This window comes from Orbicella faveolata, unplaced genomic scaffold (genome assembly GCF_042242905.1).
Source record: "Orbicella faveolata isolate gen_17 unplaced genomic scaffold, um_ofav_v1 contig_2, whole genome shotgun sequence".
Classification (NCBI taxonomy): Eukaryota; Metazoa; Cnidaria; class Anthozoa; order Scleractinia; family Merulinidae; genus Orbicella; species Orbicella faveolata.
This window is the reverse complement of record NW_028301547.1, coordinates 29,193,843-29,221,449: the sequence shown is the minus strand read 5'-3', so window position 1 is coordinate 29,221,449 and position 27,607 is coordinate 29,193,843. Positions and strand designations below refer to the sequence as shown.

General features: G+C 38.7%; 3 protein-coding genes across 4 annotated transcripts; 1 reads left to right on the top strand and 2 right to left on the bottom strand.

Annotated features, from left to right (window-relative positions):
• Positions 1-1,384: 1,384 nt before the first annotated feature.
• Positions 1,385-10,816, top strand: LOC110063976 (notch-regulated ankyrin repeat-containing protein-like). Of its 2 annotated transcripts, none has more exons than XM_089290728.1 (4): positions 1,385-1,855; positions 4,919-8,160; positions 9,332-9,500; positions 10,658-10,816. In XM_089290728.1, the coding sequence occupies exons 1-2, from the start codon at positions 1,848-1,850 to the stop codon at positions 5,226-5,228; spliced, it is 318 nt and encodes a 105-aa protein (XP_089146854.1). In that variant the 5' UTR covers positions 1,385-1,847; the 3' UTR covers positions 5,229-8,160; positions 9,332-9,500; positions 10,658-10,816. The 2 variants fall into 2 exon arrangements, with proteins under 2 accessions (XP_089146854.1, XP_089146853.1); XM_089290727.1 differs by having other exon boundaries at positions 9,311-9,500.
• A 1,844-nt stretch (positions 10,817-12,660) lies between these two features.
• Positions 12,661-17,186, bottom strand: LOC110063997 (lactadherin-like). The gene is made up of 2 exons (XM_020771000.2): positions 16,652-17,186; positions 12,661-13,248 (listed from the first exon to the last, which is right to left on the bottom strand). The coding sequence occupies exons 1-2, from the start codon at positions 16,949-16,951 to the stop codon at positions 13,111-13,113; spliced, it is 438 nt and encodes a 145-aa protein (XP_020626659.2). The 5' UTR covers positions 16,952-17,186; the 3' UTR covers positions 12,661-13,110.
• Positions 17,187-18,132: 946 nt separating this feature from the next.
• LOC110063911 (EGF-like repeat and discoidin I-like domain-containing protein 3) lies at positions 18,133-26,252 on the bottom strand. Its single transcript, XM_089290709.1, has 7 exons — positions 26,114-26,252; positions 22,095-22,363; positions 21,642-21,756; positions 21,347-21,469; positions 20,749-20,871; positions 19,309-19,634; positions 18,133-18,365 (listed from the first exon to the last, which is right to left on the bottom strand). Exons 1-7 carry the CDS (start codon positions 26,175-26,177, stop codon positions 18,270-18,272), a joined length of 1,116 nt encoding a protein of 371 aa, XP_089146835.1. The 5' UTR covers positions 26,178-26,252; the 3' UTR covers positions 18,133-18,269.
• Positions 26,253-27,607: the final 1,355 nt, after the last annotated feature.

Here is a 27,607-nt window from a genome sequence, read left to right as displayed (position 1 = left end):
CTCCGAAGCATCGTATTGCGCGATCCATCAACGCTTTTATTGTATTATATTGCATAATCGGGTAACTTTTGTGTACCCATGGCCGCCGGAAAGAACCAGTTGCTAGGGCTTGAGGGTTCTCATGAGTGTAAACATAATCTCTGACTTCCTGCTCAAGGTTGGTGGTGATTCTGCTTCTTGCAGCATTGGTGAAATAATTCCCTTCCAAGAGCTGTGCGATATATGGCCCATCTCTTCTAAATAACGACGTGGCAACATCCTCAACTTTAATACACTCTTCCGGGACGGCCGTTCTAGGAGGGTACACGAGGTATTGTGGAAGACCATTTCCTAGCGGGTTTCCAACACAGATTCCATAAACTCGTTGGACGTTGTTTTCAGTCCGCTTCCTCTTTCTTTCATTTGACTTTCTACGGTTTTCTTTTTTCCTTCTCCTTTTGTTGATGTGCTGTTTGAGTATGCCCTTGAATATGCTGTTATAATTGCTCTTATTTTCTAGTGCTTCCATGTCCTGCGTGACCTTCGTCAACTTAGCTTCTATACATTTGATCTGTTTTACATTAAAACTGTGGGCATTCATCAATTCAGATGAGGAAGTTGCCAATGAGAGGCCAAATGCCACACGCTCAGGGCGAGCCATAACTAGGAGATCCGAAATTGACTTCTCTTTCTTTTGATTTGTTTTTCAAACAACAGCTCTCTATAGTATAGGGATTGTAAATATTGTCTTCATAGTGAGCACAATAACGTGAAGTAGGGGGATAACAGAGAAATATTAAAAAAGTTGAAATCTAAATATTGTTTGTTCTATTTTTTTTTTTGGCGGGGGGGGTCATCCCAAAAAATGACCGATATAAGGAGGGGGGCCATGTGAAAAAGTTGGTAAGCTGAGGGGGGGGGATCATGCGAGTTTCAAATGGTGCTTCCCAAATCCCACCAGCTCCCCCCCCCCCCCCCCACCTCCCTCATAAAAAATGAACGGTCCCTCATGACTGAACAAGCTTGGTCAATAAAGGATTTATTATGTGGCAAGATATCTCCATCTTGCCTGCTCGGGTAGCCAATTACAGCCCAGGATTTGATTCATCTTACCCGCTCACGGAGCTAGCCATATAAATAAGTGGGGTTGATAATTACATTCTCGCGGCTCACGTGCGTGGAGTGCTCGCAAATGTAGCAATGTGTGATTTATTTGATACTGTGTTAAATTATACACACAGATAACGTTTTTCAAAAAAACCGTTTCCAGTGTCAGGCAGCCGGAGGTTTAATAGATCTTAAAATATCCCCTGTGGAGGGAACGTTTAGAATATCTTTTGGGAACCCCTGCCAAACCCTCCAAGTGTACCTAGGGACAAAAGCTGCAAAGGCCACCTGTTGAATGCTGTAATTTGCTTGGCTTATCAGCAAAATAATTAATTCTTATCTTCTTTGTAAACATCCTATTCTTAAGTGACATTTAGGTGTTAGCCTCATGTTATTCAAATCCGGTGCAGCTTCACCGCCGCGGGTCTGTTTTTCTTTGAACTGGTAATGCGGCCAAAACTGATTCATCATTATTCGTCGAGGTGACGTCTTTGAGCGCGAGTCACTTAAACAGAGCAGCTGTAAGATATTTAAATATCCGAAATTTTCAGACGGGAAATTCTGACGGCGAGTGACGGCGACTTACGGACACTGAAAGTTTCTTAAAATAGAACAAGTTACGGGCCTGACCTTGGATCACGCCATCCGACGCAAGCGAGGCTGCTAATGTCCGAGAGTAAAGTGTACATACAATTGATGCAAAAGAACAACGGCTGCTTGTGAGGAAATTTAGCCTAACGCAACTCCGCGTATATTGCACAATGCAAAGGTAGGTCGTGAAAACTTGTGATCCTGGTAGATGTTAAAGGTAATGCTAGAAGGGTTCAGGTTTTTTTCCTCCATTCCTAGCTACCTTCCACAGCGTGATGAAATTGAATGAAACGTGTTTGCCTTGTAACTATTTTCTAATGTGTTTGTTTTCCTGCGTTAAGGGCTTGTGAACAGTTAACGTTTCTTCTCAAAACCTGCAGCTATGGAACCATCCCATAACACTGGGCTTTCTATATATCATGTAACGAGAAATTTTCCATGCCAGATTCAACGTGTTCTTCAGTTGCAATGTTTACGTACCGAGCATTCATGCGAGGCTTAGCTTGCTGCGTTTCATGCGAAGGTGTCAGTTACAGCTAGTGAAATGAACATGATCTCGTGTAGATTTCTCACAGCACTGGAGAAAATCGTATTTACTTGATCCTTATTTGATCTTGTTCTCCGAAGAGGCGTTTCATGTTTTTTTTTTGTTTTTTTTGTGCGTTGTATTTGTTAACCTGTGTACCGTGACAACGTCGTTGAATTTTCCCACGCTATATTATACTAATCTTTTGACAGTTGCGTAAAATTCCAAGGAATCTTTGCTTCAAGCCCTCGAATTAGCATTTCTTTCACAATGCGTCAAATTTACCGGCTTCTATATTATTTCCGGACCATTTTCGGAAGATGGATGCCTAATATTCAGCATGTTGACGCTTTTGCTGTCAAAAATGTGCAACGGTACGGTGAACAACGTGCGACTTCGGCAACTGAGCACTTTGTCAGAGGCGCTTATGTCAAAAAAAGGGCACAAAATCCGATCCACGGTGCATTGTTTATGACTGCCAGAGGAAAATGCCAAGTTGCCCATATCGCTTCTCTCACCTATATTGCGCATATTAAATCTGCACATGGAATAAATTTCAGTCTGAAATGCCACCCTGAATTGTTATTATATATATTGTGGAGTCCGTTCGAAGATGGCTCTTGAAGACAAAGAGACTTTTCATAATTACAGTGCCTCATTACACATCATTATCAGAGCGCCGCATAATAGATTCCCATTGCTAATAGAGTTGCTTTCTGCCATTGTTGTGAAAATTAAACAATAACTGAAAAGAACGAGTGAAAATCATTCGAATTAGCATGGCTAGTCGTTGTGGTAACAACACGTGGTTTACCTTGACCTCGTGGAATTTGATTTGAAGAGAAATTAAACCTAAATGATATACATGATTTTAGATGGTGCTCGTCCACAACTGTACCCTAACCATAAGCAAAAGACCATGTCGCGAATTGAATTGAGAGACATGACCGATGTTAACATGATTAAGACAAGCTACCCCACAAAAAATACAATTTATTTTGAGTGATACTGAATTGGGACATAAAGTGGGCAAAACGATAGCTAAAAAACACAGACCTGAGAGCTGACTGCTCTTTTTTGCCAAACGGTTTCCTCCTCCCCCCCCCTCCCCCCCACACTCCGCTCCACACCCCCCTCCCGCTCTTTAACAGTCTACCCTGTCTAGAATAAATATTTCTATACCGCAACTTATACGACCAAAAGCTTATTGCGCCGTAGCGAGACGAATATATCTCCCATGCCGAATTTCTCCAGCACACAACATCAACACGCCGGTTTAATATACAGAAAGCCAGCCGTGAGATAAAGGCCCTCAAGGGGGAGACGAGGGTCAATGGTAAGTCAAGTGTTAAATGGATGAAAATAAAACCATTAAATGGCTATGGAGGTGCATTTTTTTTCTCTCCGAGGATTAAACCTCAAGGGTTAATGGCTGAAAAGGGCTTAGTGAAGCCATGTCACATCATCAGTTGAATTCAGTTGTCATGAGATGTACAAGATTGCTTTCAGATTATGGGAAATATCGGTGTGAAGGTTTTCCAGGGTAAAAGCACCAAGAACGTAATGATAAACCAGAAACCAGAAATTGAAACATATTTGTATCGAGCACTCCTACGATTGTGTGAAACCACTTCTATTTTCCTTTGTTTATAAAAAGTTGTTCATATTTTTCGAGTCACGCCCGGCCCATTTTTGACGTATTCCCATCAAGGATCAACTGAAGGACTAGTGGATGGAAATCAAGGTTAATTTTGGCTAATGGTCTGATGTGGATAAAAATTTAATCGAGACTAGCAAAAGAAGGTAATATTTGCTGCCAGACGAAAGAAAGGTCTTACATCCTTGACCTACGTAGCCTAAATGTTTTGCGACCGTCAAAGTTCAATTCACTTCCGTCACGAGGGTGTCTTTTACGGCCAACGGTTATCTTAGAAATTCTAAATTACTATTATTTTAAAAAGTTAAATTGACTTTCATTGTCAAGAGATCTCGTGGCTAAAATTTTTTTACGGTTAATATTTTAATACGGCTAACGATTAAAATCTTCCAATTTTTAGGCCTAACGGCTAAATGTTTGTAGTCTGTTCACAGACGTTTGTTTTGTTGGCACGAGTTATTTTTCTTCGAGCGCGCGGGCGACGCGAGCGCGGAAGGCGAGGGAGAGCGCGAAGCGGGCGCAACAAAACTTTCCCAGCCACATCCATTTGCGTTTTAGACCGAGTTTTCTTCCTCGATAAAAATGAATAATTGATTAACCCATCCAGTGGGGAGTAGAAATACTTCTAGTTCCTTCATGCTACAGAAACGGGATAAGCTCCGGCCTGGTAAGCCACTTGGCTCGTATGCAGACTTTAACTTTATTTAATATCTAATACTTTACCTTTATCTACATTTGTCATCTCTATCTATATTTCTCACAAAGCCAACTACCAGCCACGGCTATAACTTAAGATCTAAACCAGGTTCAGTAGCAAACCAAAGTCAGGAACGCAAAGGCCTACTAACTCGTTTTTAGCAAGAGCTGCAGGACTCCTTCATTTATGATCTGTTTTTTCCTTACCTTACTTGTAATTTTACTTAATAGTATTCACTATATATGTATTCGCCTTTAAATTATTTATTATTATTATTATTATTATTATTATTATTATTATTATTATTATTTACTCGGAAGCGAGAACTTCAATTTACATTCTTTCTACATTCATCTTTCAGTCAGAAGTTGGGTGCTACATCATCGAAAGACACAAGACAAAATCAAAAAGCATTTCAAGAGGCAGTGAACAATAGAGACCGCCAGGAGGTCCACCGATTGCTAAGCATTGGTGTCAATATTAACGCGTTAAACGAGGCCGGTGACACACCTCTACACCAGTGTATAAGAGATGGGAGAATAGAATCCGTAAAACTATTGGTCGAGTTTGGAGCTGACGTCACAAGAGCGAACAGAGATGGCTGGTCTCCAGTCCACCTTGCAACCTTCCTCGGTCAAAGAGAGGTGATGTTGTATTTGCTAGACAAATAGATGGACACCGGAAGCTAGGAACGAGTGGAACGTTTCTCGGGAAGACATCTTTGAATTTAAAAATGTTCAAGAAATCGTTCAGTTTGACTCACCTCGCGCTTGAACAGCTTTGCAAACCGATGTCATGACATTATCAAATCAAGTTTGGCAGCAAAACATGAATTGAAGTTTAATTGTTGGACAAAGTTCACTGTAATCTAATATTTCATTATGGCATTACTCATCAAAGCAGTCCATCGCTTGAATACCAAAGAAAGCTGTTGTAAAAAATCTATAATATTCTGATTATAATATTATAAACTATAATGTTTTTGTTCCTGCAATGTTTGCATTGATAATGGTACCTTACTTTTATGGCAACGTTTGCTGTAATCTCCTTCCCAGAGCCCGCGATTTCCTCGACCAGAGGCCGACGGCTGATCACTATCGGTTGCAACAGAGGTAAGCATTTCTGACGGCCTTTGACCTCTGGTTGCGGGGGACCGGGGGATCAAGGCCCTGGAAACGTGATTGCGTTTACTACTGATAAAAACGGCCTCAGAATTTAAGTGACTGGAGCAGCAGTTGTTTGAATGTCATGGTAAATTTTTAAGGTTAGCGTATACCTTTAGAGCACCTTTAGAGGTGTCTCGCGTCCAAGGGATGTAGCACGTCCGGTTTAAACTGATATCTAAACGCCTTTATCAAATTATAGCTTATAGAGCTGGCTATCACACTATACTGAGAATTTTGAAATAAAATGAATTCTCGAGTTTTACGTGACCTCTAAATGTGAGCGACCGAATCATCTTTTGGGTCCCTTTTGAAAGCTACAAGTCAAAGGGAATTTATTCGTTTGCCCTCAAATTTGAACATTATCTAGTTTAATGTATAAACAACAAACACGTGTTTGCGAATTTTTTATTTCCAAATATTTTTTCTCCAGTACCATTTTTTCTACAGTCACTCCATATGTTTTTAATCCTATTTCGAAAATGTTCCGTAACTTTTCATTGAAACTAAACATGGCAAATCTCAGACGCCCTTTTTTAGCTCTTTAGGTCCAGAAACTGAGGAACAAATTAAATAAGCGAAAACCAAAATTCGCTTCGACTTGTATCTTTAAAAAGGTGATTCGGACGCTCGCATTAAGAGGTCCAAAAAACATTCGACAATTCATATTATTTTACAATTCTTTGTATAGTTTGATAGCCAGCTCTATAAGTTTTAATTTGATACAGGAGTTTTGGTATCTACAGTTAAAACTGGGCGCACTTCATCGCTTGGACGCGAGACACCTCTAAAGGTATACGGTAACCTTCAGCTGATTTCGCTTCACGGTCGACAGTGCTCCATAGTGCTCCAAGATCAGATGTCAGTTTAAACGACCAAGCTCTGACATGAAACATAACATCTACACGGTGACAGACATAGCAAGCCACAACCTAAGATAACTTCAGTGTAGGGAGTTCCGACTTCTTTATTTTTTCTGCAGTTTTGTCCACAAGTCTTGTTGAGATACTTGTTGAGCGCGTTTCCTGGGTACGCGAGCGAGCGACACACATCCGTGCAGTCCCAAGATGAAGATTCACGCAAGCACTGATGTGTCCACATACATTACTAGCATAAAATGTCGGACGTTAAAATTGCGGACGTGTAGTTTTCGGACACTTTTAACTCATTTCCGACAAAAATTTTGAACACTTTGCTCGAACATAGCTAAAGCAAATTTACGCCAACAAAACACGAATTATACTGAAACAACATCTATGAAAATGGTTTTACAGATACACCGACGAGAAAATAAGACAAATTCTGTCAAGCCGTTTCGCATCTCAAACAGTGTCTCGACTAGAATTCGCTCCAAAAAGGAAACTAAGAGTTTTGGAGCTATTTGAAAGTTTTATACTCTAATGTAAATATATCTGACGCTTAAAAATTTCGGACGGTTTTGTTTTCGGACTCTTTTTTTCCGGAATTAAAATTGTCCGAAATTTTTTGCAAGTAAAGTAATCTGCTATAGATTAGGTTAAAGTGGTTGTAAGATCGTTCCTGGAATGTTTGCCTCGTAATTTGGAAGGGGCGATTGAATTGTTTAGAATTTTCAGAATAGTATTTATATATAAAGAAGCCACTTTTGACGTTAAACATCAAGTTAAAATGGTGCTGTTTCCTCAACGCCTAAACAATTAACATGGTGATCTTTACGGAACACCAATTTGGTTACAAATGACTTCATCTGGTGTTTCGGCTGACTGTTATGAATGGGAAGTAGCCTCAAAACCGTTCATACTTATGCAACATTTTATTGAGAATCATTTCCTTAATTTCTAGCTTTGTTTTTCGGTGATTATCAAACATAAAGACTCCAAATGTAACTACAATACGTAAGAATACAAAATCCTAGAAAATTTAACGCATCAATTAAGTACATGTCAGTAACTTGATGGCAAAAAAAACACAAAGCACTTCAATTTTAAACTAAAAGAATTTTTTTAAAACTTGTTTCAGTTGTGTTCAGCGTGGTTTTCAGTCTTAGATTTTAACTATCAGCGTCAGTCATTTCTTTGTTGTGATTAACGACAAAACAATTACGACTAATGGCAAATTCAATTTCCAGTGAGAATCAGCACTAAGTATTTGTCAATTCGCAAACAATGCGATCGATACTTTAGGAAATGAATGTAACATTTCAAACGTTCGGACGTGGTTAAGTCTTTCATCTTCCGGTACAACTAATTTCATTGTTGACAATAAGGTTAAAAGGCCCGTTTTATGTAAACCACTTTTGGTCTTGTAGAGGAAGAGACAGGAAAGGAGAAACAATTTGGTTTGTTTTTTTAACTAACTGAAGCAGCTGCCTCGGCATCTAAAGATACACGGCGTGGGGGAAGCATTAAACATTTGCTACCAACTCATCTCTGAAACCTCTCACTTACAGAGCCTCGAAAAGGTAACAAATCTTTCGGTTACTTTTCTCTTTCAAGCTTTCAATTTTACCCAATATAATATATACACCCAAAGCCTCCTATTTATCCTTAAACATTGATTACATATAATTTGCTGAACTGAACAATTAACGGTTGCCATCTTAGCTGGTTCTTATCAAAAGCTACAGGCCCTTGAAAGTTCTTCATCTTCAATTGTAGATATTTTAAACTAACCTTATCTGCGCTTTTCTAGAAAATGTTAAGCTCCCTCCCTCTTTTTTTGCCTTTTTTTTCTTAGTTATTTTCTACTTATGATGTATGACAGTTGTACATTTATCTCACAAGATGTCATTGCGCTCATGTAAATTGTGCCAATCTCGCATGAGGGTGCAAAAGAGGTTGCAGATCACACTGCACAGAATAACTAACGGCCATTCCATGTCTCAGGTCCATTTTATTTCACTGCAAAATTAAAAAGGATGCCGCAAATTTAATGCAATGGCAAAACACCTATTCTCTTTTCATTTATGGTGAATATAATCACTCAGTCTATCGCGCTATCTAGTGGATCTCTTTTTACCACTGGAAAATGTTACCCTAAATTTAAAATTATTTCTTGATATTTCAGTTTAAATCGCATACAGGCCTTTAGCAGGGCCTGATTTTAACATATTAGGTGCTTTCTAATACAGCCTTAACTAAACTGACTTTGAACATGCTCGTTAAACTGGTGACAGCTGGCTATAATAAGCGACAGAAGTGTCGAAACACTCCGCATTTCATACAATATTCTCACAGAGTTTCGCAAAAAATTTTCGAAAATATCTTCCCAGCCTTTCCCCATAACCCTGACCGATTAGAGTTTCATTTGCAAAGACCTTGGCAATTTAACAACAAGTAACTTTAGGAATGCGTCGAAGGATAATCTCCTTTAGGCATTTGGAATAATAGACTTTCAAAACAAAACGTTCACAAAATGTTCTCTAGCTTCTCAGTTCTTCAACCACTTTAATTTTTGTCTCCGATATAGTAATACTGAAGTTGTTATCTCGAAATTTAACCCCTTGCTGAGTTAACCCGCCTCGCTAACTCCTTAAAATTAAAAATCACTTTAGCTAAAATTCACTACAATCTTTTCAACGCCTAGTATGTTTATGTTTTATTTAATTGCAGAAAGCATTTCATTTTTTCCAGCCGAGCAACATGAAGCCTCAAGTAGTTGCGCTTATATTTTTGGTCACATTTGCAATCTCTTCGCGAGCCTACTTCCTTCGTATCCATGGCATCGGGAAACGAGGGTCATTTTTGAAACAGAAAAGTTTCTCACGATTGAATTCTGCCGGAAAAAGACGAAATCTTAAAGGTAAATATTATCCTAAGACACGAAATTAATCAACCACGTTTGTGTTTCTGTTTACAAAGAGTGAAGAAGCTGCTGGAAAATTAGATTAAACAGCAGCAAATATCGCATCATGTGCAGTTGTCTGCCTTATGTTTGTCGTATGTTTCCCCTCAGACCGTCAGTTATCCGAAGTGTCAGATTTATCAGTTTCAAACTTCTGCTATTGAATCACGCTATCTCGAGCTCGTTAGGGAGAGTTAACGCAAAATAGTTCGAGACGTCGAGGGTTCAAGATAGCCGATTGTAAGCTAGTGATTGAAAAAACATATCCGAGATCGGGGGAGGAGGGAGGGATACTCACATACATATAACAAGCTACATGTGTATGTGCCGCTGTGAAGAGTATGGTTTTCAGGCAGTTTAGTCTGGGATAGGGTATAGAAATCAGACAATTTTGGTCTAGAATAGGGTGTGATTTACCTTGAACTGAAAGTGTATAAATAATGTAGTCTGAAACAGGGTTCTTTACCCGGGATTGTATAACAGAAATTGAAACTCGGAAGTGACCTTGTACGATATTGATTTAGTTAGCGTATGTTGAACTACGATAGTGATAACGTTTCTGCATGGAAAATTGAAGCCTGGGATAAGATAGGGGTTCTTACTGCCTAGTCTAGAAAAGGGTTACAAAATCAAGATGATCATGGTCTAGTATAGGGTAAGGTGTTCAGTGTCGCAGCGGCACACTCCTACCCAAAGATTTACCGAGAGTAACCCCCCACCCCCATTATCTCCTGCCATATTTTTTTTTTTCGGCTCAATGCCCTAAAAAGTACCGCAAAAGCTCTCGCTGTGGACTTTTTTAGGCTGATCACCCTAAGAGGTACCAAAACGGATTCTTTTTTTTTTTTTTTTTGCACCTGAAAGGTACGACAAGCACCCCTGTTCTTTTTAGATGGGAGTCGCCCCTACTCCCAAACTTCCTTTTCAGATAATCGCCACTTCAGCTAATTCTTTATCCTAAATACCCCTTTATCCTAAATACCCCTTCGGGAAATACTGTCCCTCCATCCCTGCTATGTGGAATGGTAATACATGATCTGGTAAAGTAATACGCACGCTTAACGTTTGAAGTTCAAGTGATGTCTCACAACTAAATTGTAACTTGCTATTTTCAGATCAAATGAATGAAAGGCTCTGGTCGTGGAGAGAACACGAAATCCCAAATGACGACACTTTTAACGTTGAAAAAATGTGGAATAAATATTGACTACAAAAATTGACAAGGATAGTGCTGTAATTACTGTGAATAAAGGATGAAGTAAACATTATGATAATTATGAATGACTGAGGTTTGAATTGAGCGCAAAATTCATAATACAAATCGAACCCTATTTAAGGTCATTCCCCAATATTGCACTGCGCATCCCTACTGCGCATAATTTCACACGTGATTAGCGCGCGCGCATTAAAAAATGGCGGCTTTTTCTTTACGGCTGGACCTTGCCATAGAAGTAAATCGTCATTTCCTCGAAAACGAATACGGTGACCTATCATTTTTTTTTCTGTTGTTTTGAATTGAGTAACAAATTTCTCTATGTAGAATAAGTATGGACCAATTCTCAGTGTAGAACAAGGAACAATAGTCGGAAACGTGAATTTAGCAAGCAATCGTGACTATAATCACGGTACTGTTATAAGGATTTATTGGGTACAAACAAGGTGCTGTTGCTCCTAAACGAACATGGGGACCCCACATTTTTATTTCCAAATTTAAGTTCCTATAATATAAACAATCAATAGGCAAAGTCTGACAAAAATCTCAGTGCAGGTTCTATTTCAGTGGAATGACCTTAAGCGGCCAGCTATCAAACGACCACCCCTATTAGGCGGCCAGTAATCAAAGTCCCGATAAGGGCTTTTCTATTGTTTTTACCTGCATTAAACGGCCAGCCGCCATTAAGCGGCCACTATCCATTTCCCCGAGGGTGGCCGTTTAATAGGCGTTGAACAGTACTAAGCGCGCTAACCTCTTTATCCCTTTCCCCCACCCCCATGCCATTTTCTACTTGCAGATTCTAATCTTGTAGGAGATAAACTAAACACAGTCCAGTCCGTGACAACTTGCCTTCCACGGGTAACTAGCATGAGTTATTTGAGGCGCGATGGACGGCTAAATAAGATAGAAATACTGAAAGATCAAATCGTCAAAAAATGTTGTGAAATAAGACTGAACAATCTTGTAATCATTGCGAATAAAGAAAAAAATGAAAAACGATAACACGTGGCAACCGGGTGTTGAAGGTCGACAATTTCATAATCCCGGGAAAGACTTGAAGATTTGCTGTGTTCATGGCATGATGGCCTGGGCTCCAGACAAGAAGCACAGTAAGCACCTTTGTGATGATTTGGTTCAGTTTGCAAAGAAGGCATCCACGACAAGAATTAAACCAACAATTCAGTCAGAGCTTCGGTACAGTGTTGTTGTTTGATAATGATGACGGTCATTTTGTTTCTGTAGAAACCTCTCTTCGCGTGTCGGAGCTATCCGACATAATTAACAATTATTGGATGAGGCTGAGCAAAATATCCTGATTTGTCTGTGGAGAGCGGATCAATTGCAAATAATTGATCTGCGAGACACTGACAAATAACGATATTTTGCGACAACCGAGTTCAATAATTGTTTTATCATTCGATCACCAAATTTGTTTTCTAATTTAAATCACCCTATCTCTGACAACTCAGGAGAGCAATCTGCCATTTTTCACCAGAGATCATGGTTTCAATTACGCATGAGCAGAATATTATTTGCAGCAAAACACATTTAGACGGTACTACGCATGAGCAGACCATTATTTTTAGGTAGCTATTTGCAGGTCACGTGCTTGGCTCTCGACCAATGAAAAGGAAGAAAAAATGCATCTAATGATGATTATTAGTTATTTGTTAAAAACTCTTATATTCTTTTGTCAAGAATTGAGTGTGCTAACGGGGGGCAAGGATGAAACTGGAAACAAATATTATTTAATTTTGAGGTTCCAAATTAAGATGCATTGCAGTGATGCTGAAATGCTAATTATCATAATGACAAACACGTACTGTCATTGGAATTGAAAATTCAGTAAAGACCATGCAACCCTGCAAGCGTGGTGCCCAAAACAAACAATACAAAACGTGCTGAGTTCAGAGCTGGAAATTTTATTCTACTATTTGGTGATCTCTGCTAAACAAGGGTCTGTCAATGTCCTTCAGTTTGATAAGGGACATTACAAGCTTGTGGTTTATGAATGTTTGCTAAATAAGCACCAAGAAGATCCAACTCCTGACCTGACCTTGTCCATCGCGTGCAAGCCATTTGTGTTATTGAGACAAACAAAACAAGTGCACCGATTAAATTATGAAGTTCATTTTTACCAAGTACCAGAGTATACACTTTCTTGTGGTCTTTAAGGAGTTTTCTCTGTCAAAAAGGAAACGCCAAGAAAACGTTTTTTTAAAAAGTATAAAGGTAATCGTGTGAATGCGAGTGCAATTAAGGGTTTACACTACGAGTGATGATTGAAAATTCTCTCAAAATTACCAAGACGACCCTTGAGGCGAGTGTAGTTTGAAAGAAAAGTCGTTTACCTTAGCAACCGTAGATCTCCATCCTCATGGAAATGTGATTTAAAAAGGCTCTGGGAACGATTCTAATGTAGCGAGCTGTTATGGGTGGACTCATGACGTTGTACACAATCGTGTCTCGGTCTGAGTTTGCAGTAAAAATCTGAATACGAATTTAAACAGACAGAAAGTAGTGTTAGCCAGAAAAAATATCATTTTATTAGGATCAAAATTTAAAAAGCGCTCTAGAAGACCAAATGTATGCGAAACAATTTCCATTTGGCACCCGTATACCAAAGTTCCTCAAATGCGGAAACGCCCTGGCTAATAGCGTGGCCGTCCTTTCACAGAGGGTCGCTCCCAGAATCTAATTTCTGGCGACTTTGCCAAGTAGCTGGATAACTATTTATCCTAGCAACCGAAAGAAAGTAGTGTTAGCCGGAAAAAATATCACTTAATTAGGATCGAAATTTAAAAAAAAAACAAAAAACAGTGTTCTGAACGCTCTTGAATATACTGTGTTTACTCACAATTGTATTATGTATTTTCTTGTAACATAAATTCGTAATCTCAAAGTCACACTCCTTGGTTAAAATGTTTATCATAATTCAACTGTAACCCACATGTAAGAACGTAAACCTGCTTGATCTTGCTTGGCTAAACATATTCTTATATTTTTGGGTATTAAATGGGAAATTTCTGCTAGCAGGTTCTTAAGAACGGCTGACTGTTAGGATCGAGAAACGCCGGTCAACGACCCATTTGGCAAATCGCTCATATTTTGCCCAAAGATACCCTTAGGTGACCTAATTCTAAAAATCATATTTAAAGGTTCCAGCGAATTTTTATTTTTCAGAAATTCGCGAAAATTTGAAAGCGCGGTCAAAGTGCGGTTTTTGGTGTAATAAAATGACCGAAATAAGGTGCGAGGACGAAGCGCTGCTTAAGTCTTAAAATAATTTCAATTGACTTCAAACTTCACACAAATGTGGAACAACCACTCTAATTTATTCCTCGTTTTAAACTAATCTCAGAGATGTCGATATAGTGGTTTTCCGAATCATTTTAAAAACACCTATGAAGCGTGTGAAAAATAACGGCAAAATATAGGTTATGTTTAACAGCATCAAAATGCATCTGGTACCTCACTTTCCGATTATTTTACTTTACAGCCTTAAAATATCATTATTAAACATATACCATGCCAAGTTTCATGTAAATCTACATCAATGTGTTGGGCGTAAATAACACAATAATTATACACGAACAAGAGACAAATCAATTTCAACGGCGAAAGTAAAAGGCTGTCGTTAATTAAAATCCCGTTAATTCACTGCTATCAGTAGAAACATAATGTCCACTGCATAAAAACTGTTTTTAGACGTTTTAGGAACATTGCGCGTTAACTTTGTTTGATTTCCTGTCCGCCGTCATGTCTAGTTTGTCATCGCGTGTATTTCGTGCAAACAACACTGTGAATGGTTGTCATAACAAACGCAAGAGATTTCCTGCAACATTAATGTTTTCGATTCAGCAAAACGCTTTAAGTTCGTTAAGACACAATAATGGGCCAACTTGGAATGCTGCTTAGCATTAAGGACGTTAAAGGACTGTAAATTAATCGAGTTGAAATATCTTGAAGCAAATCAAAATCGCGCCCTTATTCTAATTTGGTAAACAGCCGATCTCCGTTCAAGTTCAAGGAGTCGAGAGGTTAATCCGCCAATGTATCACCGGTGCAACAACAAAATCAAACCGAGGTCAGCAAAAGTGTAAGTTTAAAAGTGTAGTGGCAAGTTTCAAATAAATTTCGCCTATATAATTTGGAAACAAGAAGTGAAACGGTCTGACCCGAAACAAATAAACAAAATATTGATACGACTAATTTAATCCGAAAATGTTACAGAAAACATACCTAAAAGCCGTCGATTCCCCTCAATACCACTCCATATAGCTTTAAAGAGCCCAAGCTTTCTGCTGTAAGAATCATGGGCCTCATGAATCTGTTTTTACTATATCGGCAACCATGCTGCGGGGCTGATATTCGAGACTTAGCGTAAAAGTTGTCACACAACCGTACGAGCAGCCCAGTCACGCTTTCACTGCTCTTGCGCAAATGTTCAACATTTCGCGATTTACATAAACTGATTACAAGTTTAAAGTAGTGACAGTAGATTGAAATGCGCTTTTTAAAGCTGCCCTATCCAGGAGCAATTATTTGTTGTTCTTGAATGGCTCTTAGCTGTAGCTACAGTCCGGCGGGGGGGGGGGGGGGGTACTCCGGGAAAGGTCGGATATCAGTATGCCGTGGAAGATTAAGTGGTCTCCAGCTCTTAACGCCGACATTGAAACACCAGATGATTCTCGAAGTATTACAGGGATCACTAAGCTAAATAATTTTGAGTCTAGCTCCGCTGAGTCAATTACCTGTTGGCGCGCATATTGCATTGACAGCCTTTTACTTTCGCCGTTGAAATTGATTTGTCTCTTGTTCGTGTATAATTATTGTGTTATTTACGCCCAACACATTGATGTAGATTTTCGTTTTTCTCAAAGGGAAATACTGCGAGTTCGAGCATGAAACTTGGCATGGTATATGTTTAATAATGATATTTTAAGGCTGTAAAGTAAAATAATCGGAAAGTGAGGTACCAGATGCATTTTGATGCTGTTAAACATAACCTATATTTTGCCGTTATTTTTCACACGCTTCATAGGTGTTTTTAAAATGATTCGGAAAACCACTATATCGACATCTCTGAGATTAGTTTAAAACGAGGAATAAATTAGAGTGGTTGTTCCACATTTGTGTGAAGTTTGAAGTCAATTGAAATTATTTTAAGACTTAAGCAGCGCTTCGTCCTCGCACCTTATTTCGGTCATTTTATTACACCAAAAACCGCACTTTGACCGCGCTTTCAAATTTTCGCGAATTTCTGAAAAATAAAAATTCGCTGGAACCTTTAAATATGATTTTTAGAATTAGGTCACCTAAGGGTATCTTTGGGCAAAATATGAGCGATTTGCCAAATGGGTCGTTGACCGGCGTTTCTGGATCCTTACAGTCAGCCATTCTTAAACCACTAAGCTCTTACACACGGCTTTTTACCGCAGTGATAACTGAGAGACAAGTTGAATGTAAAACTATGACAAGGATAGTATAACTAGGTGTCGGCGACTTTCATCAGTATTAAGCGTGCTACCAGTTGGCAATTTCCATCTGCAAAAGCTCTCATGTTTTCGAAATTCAAACAAAATGCCCGTAAAAGTGGCATCAACATCTTTCTCCGTGGCCAGAATGCACATGTAAGGGAACTTATTTTTATGGATCTTAATGGGTTTGTTTGTTTATTTGTTTGCTGTTGTTTTTTTTTTTCTTGTTTTTTGTTTGTTTGTTTGTTTGTTTGTTTGTTTGTTTGTTTGTTTCCCTTTAAAATCTACCAGGGTCAGGATGGTCTAAAGACCCTAAATGTCATCACGGACGCGAAAAACTAAAACCTCAGCAGGATGGGCCGTAGTAAGTTTACAGCAGGAATTACTAAGCAAGTGTAAGTAAGTTCACATACCTTGTCGGTGCCATGTTCTTGATAACAATGGAAGGACGCGCCATTGTTACTGTATTCGACCTTGTAACTGGTCACCCATTGCTCATATCCGTTCCTCCCCTGCGTCGCTAAATGTGTGATATTTTTACTGCTGCCCATATCCGCTTGGAGCCACTGATTTTGATTATTGTGTTTCGCCGACCAGGCTCCACTCTTCCCATCGCTTGCCTGAAAGTTCAGTCTCCCTTGTATGGCCGCATGGCTCGGAGCCCACTCGGATGAAGCAGAAATCTGAGCATCGGAGATCGCGCGGCTTTCCATTCCAAGAGGATCCCGGCATTCTTCGCAAGAGAAAAGACGGCGAAACAGAAAGTTAAAATATCATCGAACTACCGTGTGAACAGTGCAGACCTGGTATGACATTAACCCTATTCAGACCGTGCTTTTTTGTCTTCTGGAAAGGGAATGGGGGGAGGGAAGGTGGTCTTTTGAAGCCCTCGCCTTATAACTCCTACGGCATTGAAGCTATGACAATATACTCAAACACTTAGTTTTGTATCTCCAAGAATCTCGTTGTTTCCCGAGACGATGACAAGGGAAACATCTAGATTCAAGGGAAACATGAAAAAAAAAAACTTTTTCCCAAAGGACTAGTAATTAAGTGTTTTGTTATATGTCTGGAGTTTAGTGTAAAGTAGAAAAGCAAGAGGAAGTCAATGTAACCTCTGGTTAGTGGGGGAGCGGGCAACAATTGCGTCATTGTTGACCGCCAAGACAACATTTAGATTTAGCGATTGCTACGTGACCATAAATCGATCCACTAATAAAGAGCGCAGATTTAACTTAACTCCAGCTATATAGCAATGGAACTTGGATGATTTATAACAGCACCAAAACTGGCTCAAAATAAATAGTCAAAACCGATTAAGATAACTAACAATCTAAAAAACGTAGAATTTACTGCGGGAGAATTCAAAATTTGACAGACATGCACGTCAAAATACGGTTGCCATGGAAATATCAATATCTTAACCAGTGGAACGCCGTATCAAAACTTTTCACAAATAAACTTTACGAAAAGGCATCATATTTCTAGTTCTTTGCGTCAATGATTTTTAAGTTTCAAACGTTCAAAGTTGGTGAGGTCTCTAAAGCAATCCACAGTCTGAATAGGGTTAATAATCAATATGAAAGCGTATTTGAAGATTCAGTGAGGATGGCCTTTGTACTTTTTGTATATTTTCCAAGTAGCTATTTTACCCACGCTATGTCACCTCTTATTACAAAACATGTAACAAATTGAAAAATAGACAACTAATATAGTCATTGAAAATTTATATTACAGAAAATGCAATTCGATTAATTGCATATACCTTTAATTATTTTATATTAGACCGTTAACCACAATAATTATTATGTAGGACAAATGAAATTGTTATTATTTTTATAATTACTTTTTTTGACTGTTTTATTTCTTGATATGCCTGGAAATTAGCTAGTGCACATTCAAAGCGAGATGTTTTGAACCCAGCTAAGCGGGTGTTTAACGAGCTTCGCGTGTTTATACAGTGTTTTAATAATTACATATTGACCTACCTGAACAACCATAGAGTTCCATCCTCATAGATATATGACGGTGCTATGTCCATGGAACAAGTCGAATGTAACGTATTTTGATTGGCAGACTTAGAGAGTGATATACAACCGTATCTCTGTCAGTATTTGCCGTAAATATCTAAACAAAATGACCAAAACAAACAAGTGTGTTTTAAATTCTTCTGTTTTTGGTATAATGTACGACTTTGGCTTCTTTATTTGTAAATTAGAGCAGTTACGCAGACAGTAATGACGACTGTCTCAGTCGTGATAATTAATTATATTCTCCCAAGGTGAATCATGCATAAGTTGAGATTCGATTTTGATCGTCAGCGCAAGGCTTTACGTAATATATCAAACACGAAAGACTATGTTTGACCACATTTCCAAACACCGAGAAGAGAGTTGAAAATACGACGCGCAGCGAGTTTTGACGAACTACGAGGTGTTTGGAAATGTGGTCAAACACTGTCTTGGGTGTTTAATATATCTCCTCAATCGATATCGAAACTAAAACTGAGGAGAAAACGGAGAAATAGAATAGGCCATCTTACAGTTGTGTGTTCAGTTACCTGGCCTTTGAATGCAGCGAGGCTGCAGGTGACCTTGCCTTGATACAGACCTCTCTGCTTTTCTCATTCAAATGCCAACTAGTTAGCATGAGAACAACTTGATTTACACAACAAAAGCAGTGAGGTCTGTATCAAAACAAGGCCAACTCCAGCGTCGCCGCCATTCAAAGGCCATGCCAGGTACGGAGCAAACAATTGTAAAATGGTCTTTTGTTAAAATCTATGCTAAATAAGAGCAGATATCCAAACACCGTCACGGTCATGATTTCCTTTGTTTAAACTTGATGAATCATTAATGAGTTTGAGAAATGTTATTGCAAATTCTTCCTGCAACCTGCAGATTCTCGTTAGTCAGCTTTATACATTCACTCCAGTACTAGTTATTAACTCGTGTTTATAAATAGTCAAGAGTATCTCCTCTTTAATGATTATTTCGTTCTTTCCTTCTCGTAATGTTTTCTCAAGTCTTGAGAGAAAATGTGATTCTGATCAGCGATCATAATGCTTTACCTTATCTGCGCTGCTTCCCGAGTCTTTGTAATACAAGAAGGAGGCTCCATCATTGCTGTATTCTAACTTGTAAGCGGTTACCCACTGGTTATGATTATTCATGCCTTGTGTCGCTATACCCTTAACTGAGATTTCAGCTCCCAGATCGACTTGCAACCACTGATTGCCATTTTTAATACCAGCTGACCAGCCTCCTTCCTTGACTCCGCTGGCCTTGTAGTGCAGTCGTGCCTGCACCGCGGCGTGATGGGCATTCCGCCGCGAGGAGGCAGAAATTTGAGCGTCAGAAATAAAGCGACTTTCCATCCCGAGAGGTTCCTGGCACGCTAAGAGATAAACCAAGATGGTCAATAGAGGAAGTGTATCTCACTACGCCTTGTATTAAAATAGTTTTGTGACGTTTTAGATTCAAACGTATTTTTGAGCACTATTTTATAAAAGCAATAGAGCAATGTTTGCCGGCATAGCCTCGTCTAAACACTCGGGGGGACTGGGAAAATTAGAGAAGAATTCTCCCAACCCTCCTCGTGTTTAGATGAGGCTGTGTAAACACGGAGAAAGTGCTTTATTGCTTAATCGCAAAACGTAGCGTTGGCGACTGCATTCTCCTTAATTCATCCGTTCGTTTCCCGTCTTAAAAATTTCAGTCATGGTTTTAATCATTTGAAATTTGATACAGCTCATCAATTTCGTGCTGATACCTCTGCAAAATGCTCTATTGTATTTAAGACTTCAGAGACGTTCGTGCGGAAATCGTCTCTTGGATATCATTTAATAATACATTGAGTACTTGCGTCACAAATGCAAAGAACAAATGAGAAACGAACGAGTGAAACTCGCTCCACTCCTACAACTCAAACGGTCAAAAAAAGAAGAGACTGGAACTAGAAATTTAGCGATATGACTCTGTTTCAAAACGAGTCTACGTTCAAAAACTTTTCATATGAATATGAATTTGATTTGGTTGAAGATGATGACCTGGGCCAAGCCTCGTTATGAAACAGAGGCAAAGTGCAACTTGCTTCGCTTTCCATTCAATCAGAATGAAGTTCCCGATATTTCCAAAACACTAAACTTCAGTCCACATTAAAGATGTACGTTAGCTCGTCTAGTTCTGTTTGTATAAGGTTTTACTAGAAGTCTACTACTACTATACTAATGCTACAATCTCATTTGCTATGTCATCGTACACTGTCAGTCATTAGTGTGCAATGGCTAAAGGCTGATTGAAGTAAGGCTTTCGGCATCCCCTCTTATAGGGTGTTTTCTGAAAACATCTACAAACGGCTCGTCTTCAGCTCGCCTTAGTAAATACCCAAATACAAATCGACTGGTCAAATTGTATTTATCACTACAGTGCGTAGTTTGTGTTTTCCAATTTACAAGTTTGTAATTATTCACTGTGGCAAATTAAAACACATCATATATAGCAATAGTTACCAGTGCAGTTTATTCCATCTCCACTAAATCCATCTTTGCACGTGCAGTTATAGGATCCCCGGGTGTTGTTACAAACAGCATTAACATCACAGTTGTGTGTTCTATTGGTACACTCGTCAATATCTAAAACGACAAAAGGAATCTAGCTGGAAAACGTTTAATTGAAACGGTGTGCTTACAAAAATTTCGCTCTGACAAAGTGTGCCTAATGTAGAAGCTTACCGATACCTGTTGAAATTTCTCGTTTTTGAGCAACAGTTTCAACTGCGAGGCAAGCGATGCATTAGCCTAAACTGTGTTACAAATAGTTACCAGCGCAGGTTATTCCATCTCCAAAAAATCCGTCTTTGCACGTGCAGTTATAGGATCCCTGAGTGTTGTTACACACAGCATTAGCATCACAGTTGTGTGTTCCTTTAGTGCACTCATTGATATCTAAGACAACAAAATTAATGTAAATGGGAACGTTTTATCGAAATGGTGTCACGAGACTTTTCTTTCCGAAACAGTGTGTCTCATTCTATGCTCATATATATAGAAGCTTACCCAGATCTGACGAAATTAAACCACACTGTGTTACGTACAGATAGTTAGTTACCTGTGCATGTTTTTCCATTTTTATAAAATCCTTCTTTGCATGTGCAGTGGTAGGATCCCCGGGTGTTGTTACACACAGCATCAACATCACAGCGGTGTGTTCCTTTAGTACACTCGTTTACATCTGAAGCAACAACAGAAACTTCATTGGCATTTAGTCGTCTGGCTCTGTTATGGATGTTCGTGTTTTCCCTCTAGCGCATCTAGCTTGGTTTTTAGTGTTTGGTTCCAATCATTTAGCTAACGTTTCCTAGTAGTAATCTCTTGAACTAGTAGAGTTGAAGAGCATATCTTACCCTTCTGACAATCATGGCCAGTAAATCCGGGAATACACAAACATTGGTAATCTCGGTCTGTAAAACCGGCCTGGCAGGTTGCGTTGTTCTGGCAAGGTTTCTTTGCACAAGCATTCTTCAAAGGAAAGAAAAGAAAAGAAAACGATTATTTGGTGACAGCTAAAGGGAGACAGCATAATTCCGGTAGGAAAAAGAATTTTGGGGCAGAATTCTAGCAGAAAAAAAAAACGGAAATTAGAATCGATTGAGTACAGTTTGGTACCTTTAAAGAATTCATCTTCAAGACGTTAGACGCCTTGGATTTGAAAGCTGAAACTGAAAAACTGGGTAGAAAGCAAATACATAACGAGACAACTTGCGTTTCCTTACAAGTTCGCAAATACAGCCATATATTAAATGTAAAAAAAATTACTATGATAACTACAATCTTTAACCTGGAAGTTGAATGTTTACCTCAGCTCCACGATACACATAACCTTCCTTATTCACGAGGTCTCCTGAGTGTTTGTTGTGGTGTTCATAAGTAGCGTTATTCAGGTCACATTTGTGTTTTCCATCTGTGTCTGCTATCTTTTTAAAATTATAACTGACACAGTTTGGCTCCAGGTAGCATTTCAGTTGGCATATATCCTCATTGATGAGGTCAATGGTTCGTATCAAGTGATTATTCAGTCGGTGACCATGGATTGGATCATTGGTGAATCGCAAATTACGACAGTGACCTGAAGAACGAAAATTTTGACATGCCTTTATATAAACATTTAAAATAATTTCTATCAAAGTAAATGAAAAATAAAAGACAATAGGCCCTTTGCAGCTGGGGTCACGTGACCAAATTTTTCCTAGAAAATTTTTGTATTATGGGCTATAACTTAAAGAATGCCAGAAATGGAAAGAGCGCATCGAAAATACTTAAATGGCCAAGTTTGAGGCCCCCATCATTAAAGAAGGATATTTTATGACGGTCTGAATTTTTAAAAGAATAAGAAGATTTGTATGGAAAAAGTTGCGGGAGAGTAAGACCTTGCTCTCCAGCAACTTTTTCCATACAAATCTTCTTATTCTTTTAAAAATACAGACCGTCATAAAATATCCTTCTTTAATGATGGGGGCCTCAAACTTGGCTATTTTGATATTTTCGACATGCTTTTTCCATTTCCGGCATTCGTTAAGTTATAGCCCATAATTTTATAAAAAATAGGTCACGTGATGGCTTAGCTGCAAGGGGCCTATTACTATGAGATGAAAAGTGGAGTCTAACCTCTGTAAAATGTGTCATTGTTTTGTTTTTCTGTTCTAGTAAACACGGGATGTTTATATTATGAAAAACAAGCAGGAACAAAGTTATTCATAGCAAAAAAAAAGCCTTCAACTTTTCATGTCGTTGGGCTTGAGTTGAGTTTTCCCATGAACCTTGAGGTTATTACATGGCATGACGCAATTAATAGCTGAAAAAAAAAAACTCTGAATAAAACGTCAATGCTCGAAGTATAAATACAAAATAATGTTTCTCAGGTGGCTTTTAACCAAAAACTGTTCTTTTTAGAAAAAACAAAACGTGCAACTTCTGTTTTGGTGAAGCGATGCAAGAGTAACGGAGACGAGTTCGACACAATTTCTTTTACAGTCAAACCGGATGTTCTTTTGATGGCATCCTTGCAAACGTCCGCCGCAACATTGGTAATCTGATTGACAGTTTGAGTGGAGCAAGATATAGATATAAACTTTACATCATTTCACTCCTCACGGGAAGATATGAACTCAATTAAGTGGCCTCGCTCCCAATGTGTGGCTTCATAGCTCAGTTGGTAGAGCATCGCAGCGGTATCGCGGAGGTCACGGGTTCGAATCCCGTTGAAGCCCTGATTTTTTTCAGGCTTCTTCTTTCCAATTGCATAAATTGGAAAATATACTGCGATGATCATTCTTCACTTTCATCTACACCCGCAGTTCATATATGAATTATTTCATATAAACTTTACATCAAGAAAACTTTACTTTGTGCATCCGGTAGCAGGGACGCGAACAAGACGAAAAAAGGGCCGGAAAATGCAGACGGCATTTTTACGACAAGTTTTCGAAAGCTTATTAAAAACGGTTTGGTAGTGTTACATTCCAGCGAGAAGCTTTGGGGGATGGCTCAATGATGGTGTGAATCATGGGCTAAGCTGCGACATCTGAAGTAAGTTTAAACTTGTTCCGTATTCAAATACCCCAGCTCCATATATTAATCATGCACTTATTAATTATTACTGACTGCTGTAGCTTACAGTTCCTGTTGACGCTACGTCTAGAGATTTCGAAATCACGCTCTGTTGAAGAGAATCGAGCTTGAAGAGCCCGTTGAGTATTGAAAGATCGAGCGAGGTTCGACTAAAAGAATAAATAAAAATACATGTGAAGAAGAGCCGAGCGATAAGAAAAATACAGGACAGAATATAAAGACTTACAAATGTTTCCTGACTGTAGCGATGACGGTGAAGCTAGGTGGAGTATAGATTCCGTGACAATATTAACTTGAAGCTAGAGAAAACGTTGAACAGATTGGCGCGCTAGGAAACAGTAGCGTCTAAATAGTCCTAATTTGCATACGTAAATGGCAAGCTAAAATAAAAATTCGCACGTGGACTCCCACAGCAGCGCCTGCGCTAATCACGGTTTTCCCAGTTACGAAGAGCATTAAACGAAAGGGGTCACTAGATTTTGTATACAAGGACTTTCTACCGTCATTGTTTTACTTTTTTCTTTCTGAACCAAGAACTAACTATGACCCAATAGACCATTTCCGAGATGCTATTTGCCTCTGTGCCAGTATTGAGGCATCTCGGGTAGGTGTATGAGGCACCAGTAAAGTAAGCTAAAAAAAATGTAATTAATTTAATCTGTTGTATAACATAAATGCGTGTATTTTCAAGAAGAATGAAAATTTTGAAAGAAAAAAAATAAGAAATAAGATGCCAGATTGAGTCGAACCCTCGTAAAATAACTGACCACTCAACCACCTGCTGTAGCTACCAAGTGACAGAAATTCCATAGATTTAGCCAAACCTAAAAGCAGAGCTTCCTAATTGCAATACGTTAATCTGGCTATAGCCTGTGATCCAATTGAAAGCCAGAACCTGGACAGCAGTCAAATTAAAACAACACGTGACCTCTATGAGCTCTAATAAACTTGAGCCCGCGATATGGTCACTTGACATTGTGATAGAGCGGGCTATCTATACTATTTTTTCTTTTCTACCGCCCATAAACTTGGTCAAGGTTTCATAAAATAGACTTTAACGCTTTCCGGCAACTTTCTACGAAATATTCTACATTTGGTTAGCCTTTCAGTGACAAGTATTTTTATATGACTTTTATGGTTTTGTTAAAAGCGTTTTGACGGAAGATGTTTACCGAAGAGGATAATCCTTGAATTTTAATTCATTAATTTTGTTTTGACAAAATGCAACGACAGCTGTTTGGGAAGATCAAAGCTAAGCCACCTGTTATAGCTGAGTGTCAAACTTGCTCTCAGCGTTAAGTGAATTAAAGTGAATCACTTTAAATTTGCAGAAACCATCGAATAACATTTTGCAAAGTTTTTGCAATATTTAGCCTAGTTTTTGCACTTAAACTGTGCAGAAGAGCAGTTTCATTTGAACTTACGAGAGAAAGACTTTGTGAATTAATAAGCGCAGGAACCAGTGAGTTTTGTTTCTCCTTGGCCCTCAACGTTCCCCGAGGCGAAGTTTTGACCCATAACACATGACACGTTCTCCTCAAATCGCAAAACGTATTTGGATTGGGAGATGTATATAAGATCATTAATGTTTCATGTTTTATAATACGCATTTACTCGCGAGATCGTGGATGCTAAAACTAATGAGCGTTCAGCGCAGTTTAGTTTTCTTCAGCAGTTATCAGTGTGTAGAAAAACTATATAGCTAGCACATATCAGATAAATTTACTTTCCTATATAATAACTCACTTTGCAACATTCCAGAAAAGATGAATTTATGGGACATTGCACTTTACCGAATGCAAAATTAATTTTTCAGAAGTTTCAATAACATGAAGAACTAATTGAAGTATGATATAATTAACTTAGAATTTTCTGAGTAAACAAAATATACAATTTTGAGCTTTCAGTTCAAGTCGGGAGTTATTAACAATCCTTTCCTCTACCTAGCTATATATTTAATACAATCCTCTGGAATTTATCACAGACTGAAAGGACTGAAGGTTTTCTAAATCTAAAAAAAATTTTGGATGTTGAAATAATTCAGTGGTATAGTCCCTCACTAAATTTGTCAGTATGATGGCCAAAACAAAACTAAAGGACTCGTGAAAAGAAGCAGAAAATATTGCGAACTGTGCGTATATAAACAATGGTATAAAAAACTACTGTCTATCTCTTTACACATTGACAAAACTAATGATACAAAAATAAAGAAAAAGTATCCTCAAACGCCGAATGAAGAGAATATTACCTTGTGTCTCCAGGATCAGGGAATCCAATAACACGAAGGTTGAATAAAAAAATAATGAAAACATGTTTACGACAACTGTGCGAACCTTTTACAGAAACTGGTGGCTGGTAATGTTAATTACATTGCGGCGAAGTTTGGGAAGTTCAATGGTATGAATGATGAGAAACAAGATCTGAAGTCGATAATCTAAATGACAGCTCGATCCACAGATTAATCATCTTTCGTTATTGGTGGTTGGTAAAACTATTAAATAGTTTCCCTGTATTGTGGTTGGTGGATCAATTTTTCACATGATTAACCGCACTGCTATTATTTTGACAAATCGTCACTTTTTTGTCTCTGATATGAATAAGAAAAGGAAGATATTAATTGCTGTGTTTGCGTAGTTTGCCGTAATGCTAAAAATAAATTGAGCCAAAAACATTTTGCGGTTGGTGCGTCAATAGTAATGTCATACTAAAAACTGTTATCATTTTGACTTCGTAAGACTTCGTAACAGCACATTGTTCAATAGAACTTCAAGATTCTTATGGGGGAGAAGAGGGATAATGAACTCTTAGTAGTCCGGTGAAAACATCGCAAAACATACCACATCGTGTTCTTTTTTATTTAATATCTCAGCAATATTATATCTCATTTGAAAAAGCACCAAAAAATACTCTCTAGAAAAAACGGTATGTCGAGACGGAAACTAGCTGTATTTTCTAAAAAAAAAAAAATTAAATGAATAGAATTTTAAAAGGCCTCAAGCGTGGAGTTAGTTAAGAGTAAGGTATATTTATCTCATATGGGGATTTTCACAAGGTTGGGCTATGTAGCAGCCATTCAAACTCTGCGACGATAGAGCTCGAACTGGATTGGTCACAAATAACTGGGGGCACATTCAGTTAACTATGGTTGCCACAGACATCACTGTATAAAACTCCCTGACTTTTCCCTGATAAAATTAGCATTTCCCTGACCCAAAAAAAATACAAAATGTCAGATCGAGTAGCGGCTTCTAGTGTGAACTTACAGCCGTTCTTTCCACTTGTTCATTAAGACGGATGAGTTTTCAACAAATTTTCCATTAAGGAAAAATTTCGTTGAGATCACAGTGACCCCAAATGTTTCTTCCAGCCTTCAACGGTATTAAATCAGCCGTGTTAAATTATTTTAATTTTCCCTGACTTCTCTTCAAAATGTCTACTATCCCTGACTCAATATAAAATTCCCTGACTTTTCCGAATTGAAGAATTTATTTTTTCCCCGACCTATGGCAACCCTGTTAACATGTTATTCTTGCTGTACTGAACTAGGCTAAATTTAGGTCCATTACCCAGAGGGGGGGGGGGGGGGGGTAGGGGGCGGGAGGTTGGGTGGTTGGCGGCGGAGGCATGGCAGAAACGTACACTAGGCAATTGCTTGCAACTTGTCGCGCGGTTTTATTACGAGTTACGTTGCACGAGAGGTCGCCTAAAGTAGCACTCCCCGCATAGATGCCTCGCAAGTTTT

What these genes read in the sequence shown, in the direction of transcription:
- LOC110063997 (XM_020771000.2), bottom strand. Translation starts at nt 16,951, where the DNA reads ATGGAAAGCCGCGCGATCTCCGATGCTCAGATTTCTGCTTCATCCGAG. An exon ending in AAGAACATGGCACCGACAAG is followed by an intron (nt 13,249 to 16,651) that starts GTATGTGAACTT and finishes ATTCGTATTCAG; the next exon opens with ATTTTTACTGCAAACTCAGA.
- LOC110063911 (XM_089290709.1), bottom strand. Translation starts at nt 26,177, where the DNA reads ATGTTTTCATTATTTTTTTATTCAACCTTCGTGTTATTGGATTCCCTG. An exon ending in CCTGATCCTGGAGACACAAG is followed by an intron (nt 22,364 to 26,113) that starts GTAATATTCTCT and finishes TTCGTTCTTCAG; the next exon opens with GTCACTGTCGTAATTTGCGA. An exon ending in ATGTGTATCGTGGAGCTGAG is followed by an intron (nt 21,757 to 22,094) that starts GTAAACATTCAA and finishes TTTCCTTTGAAG; the next exon opens with AATGCTTGTGCAAAGAAACC.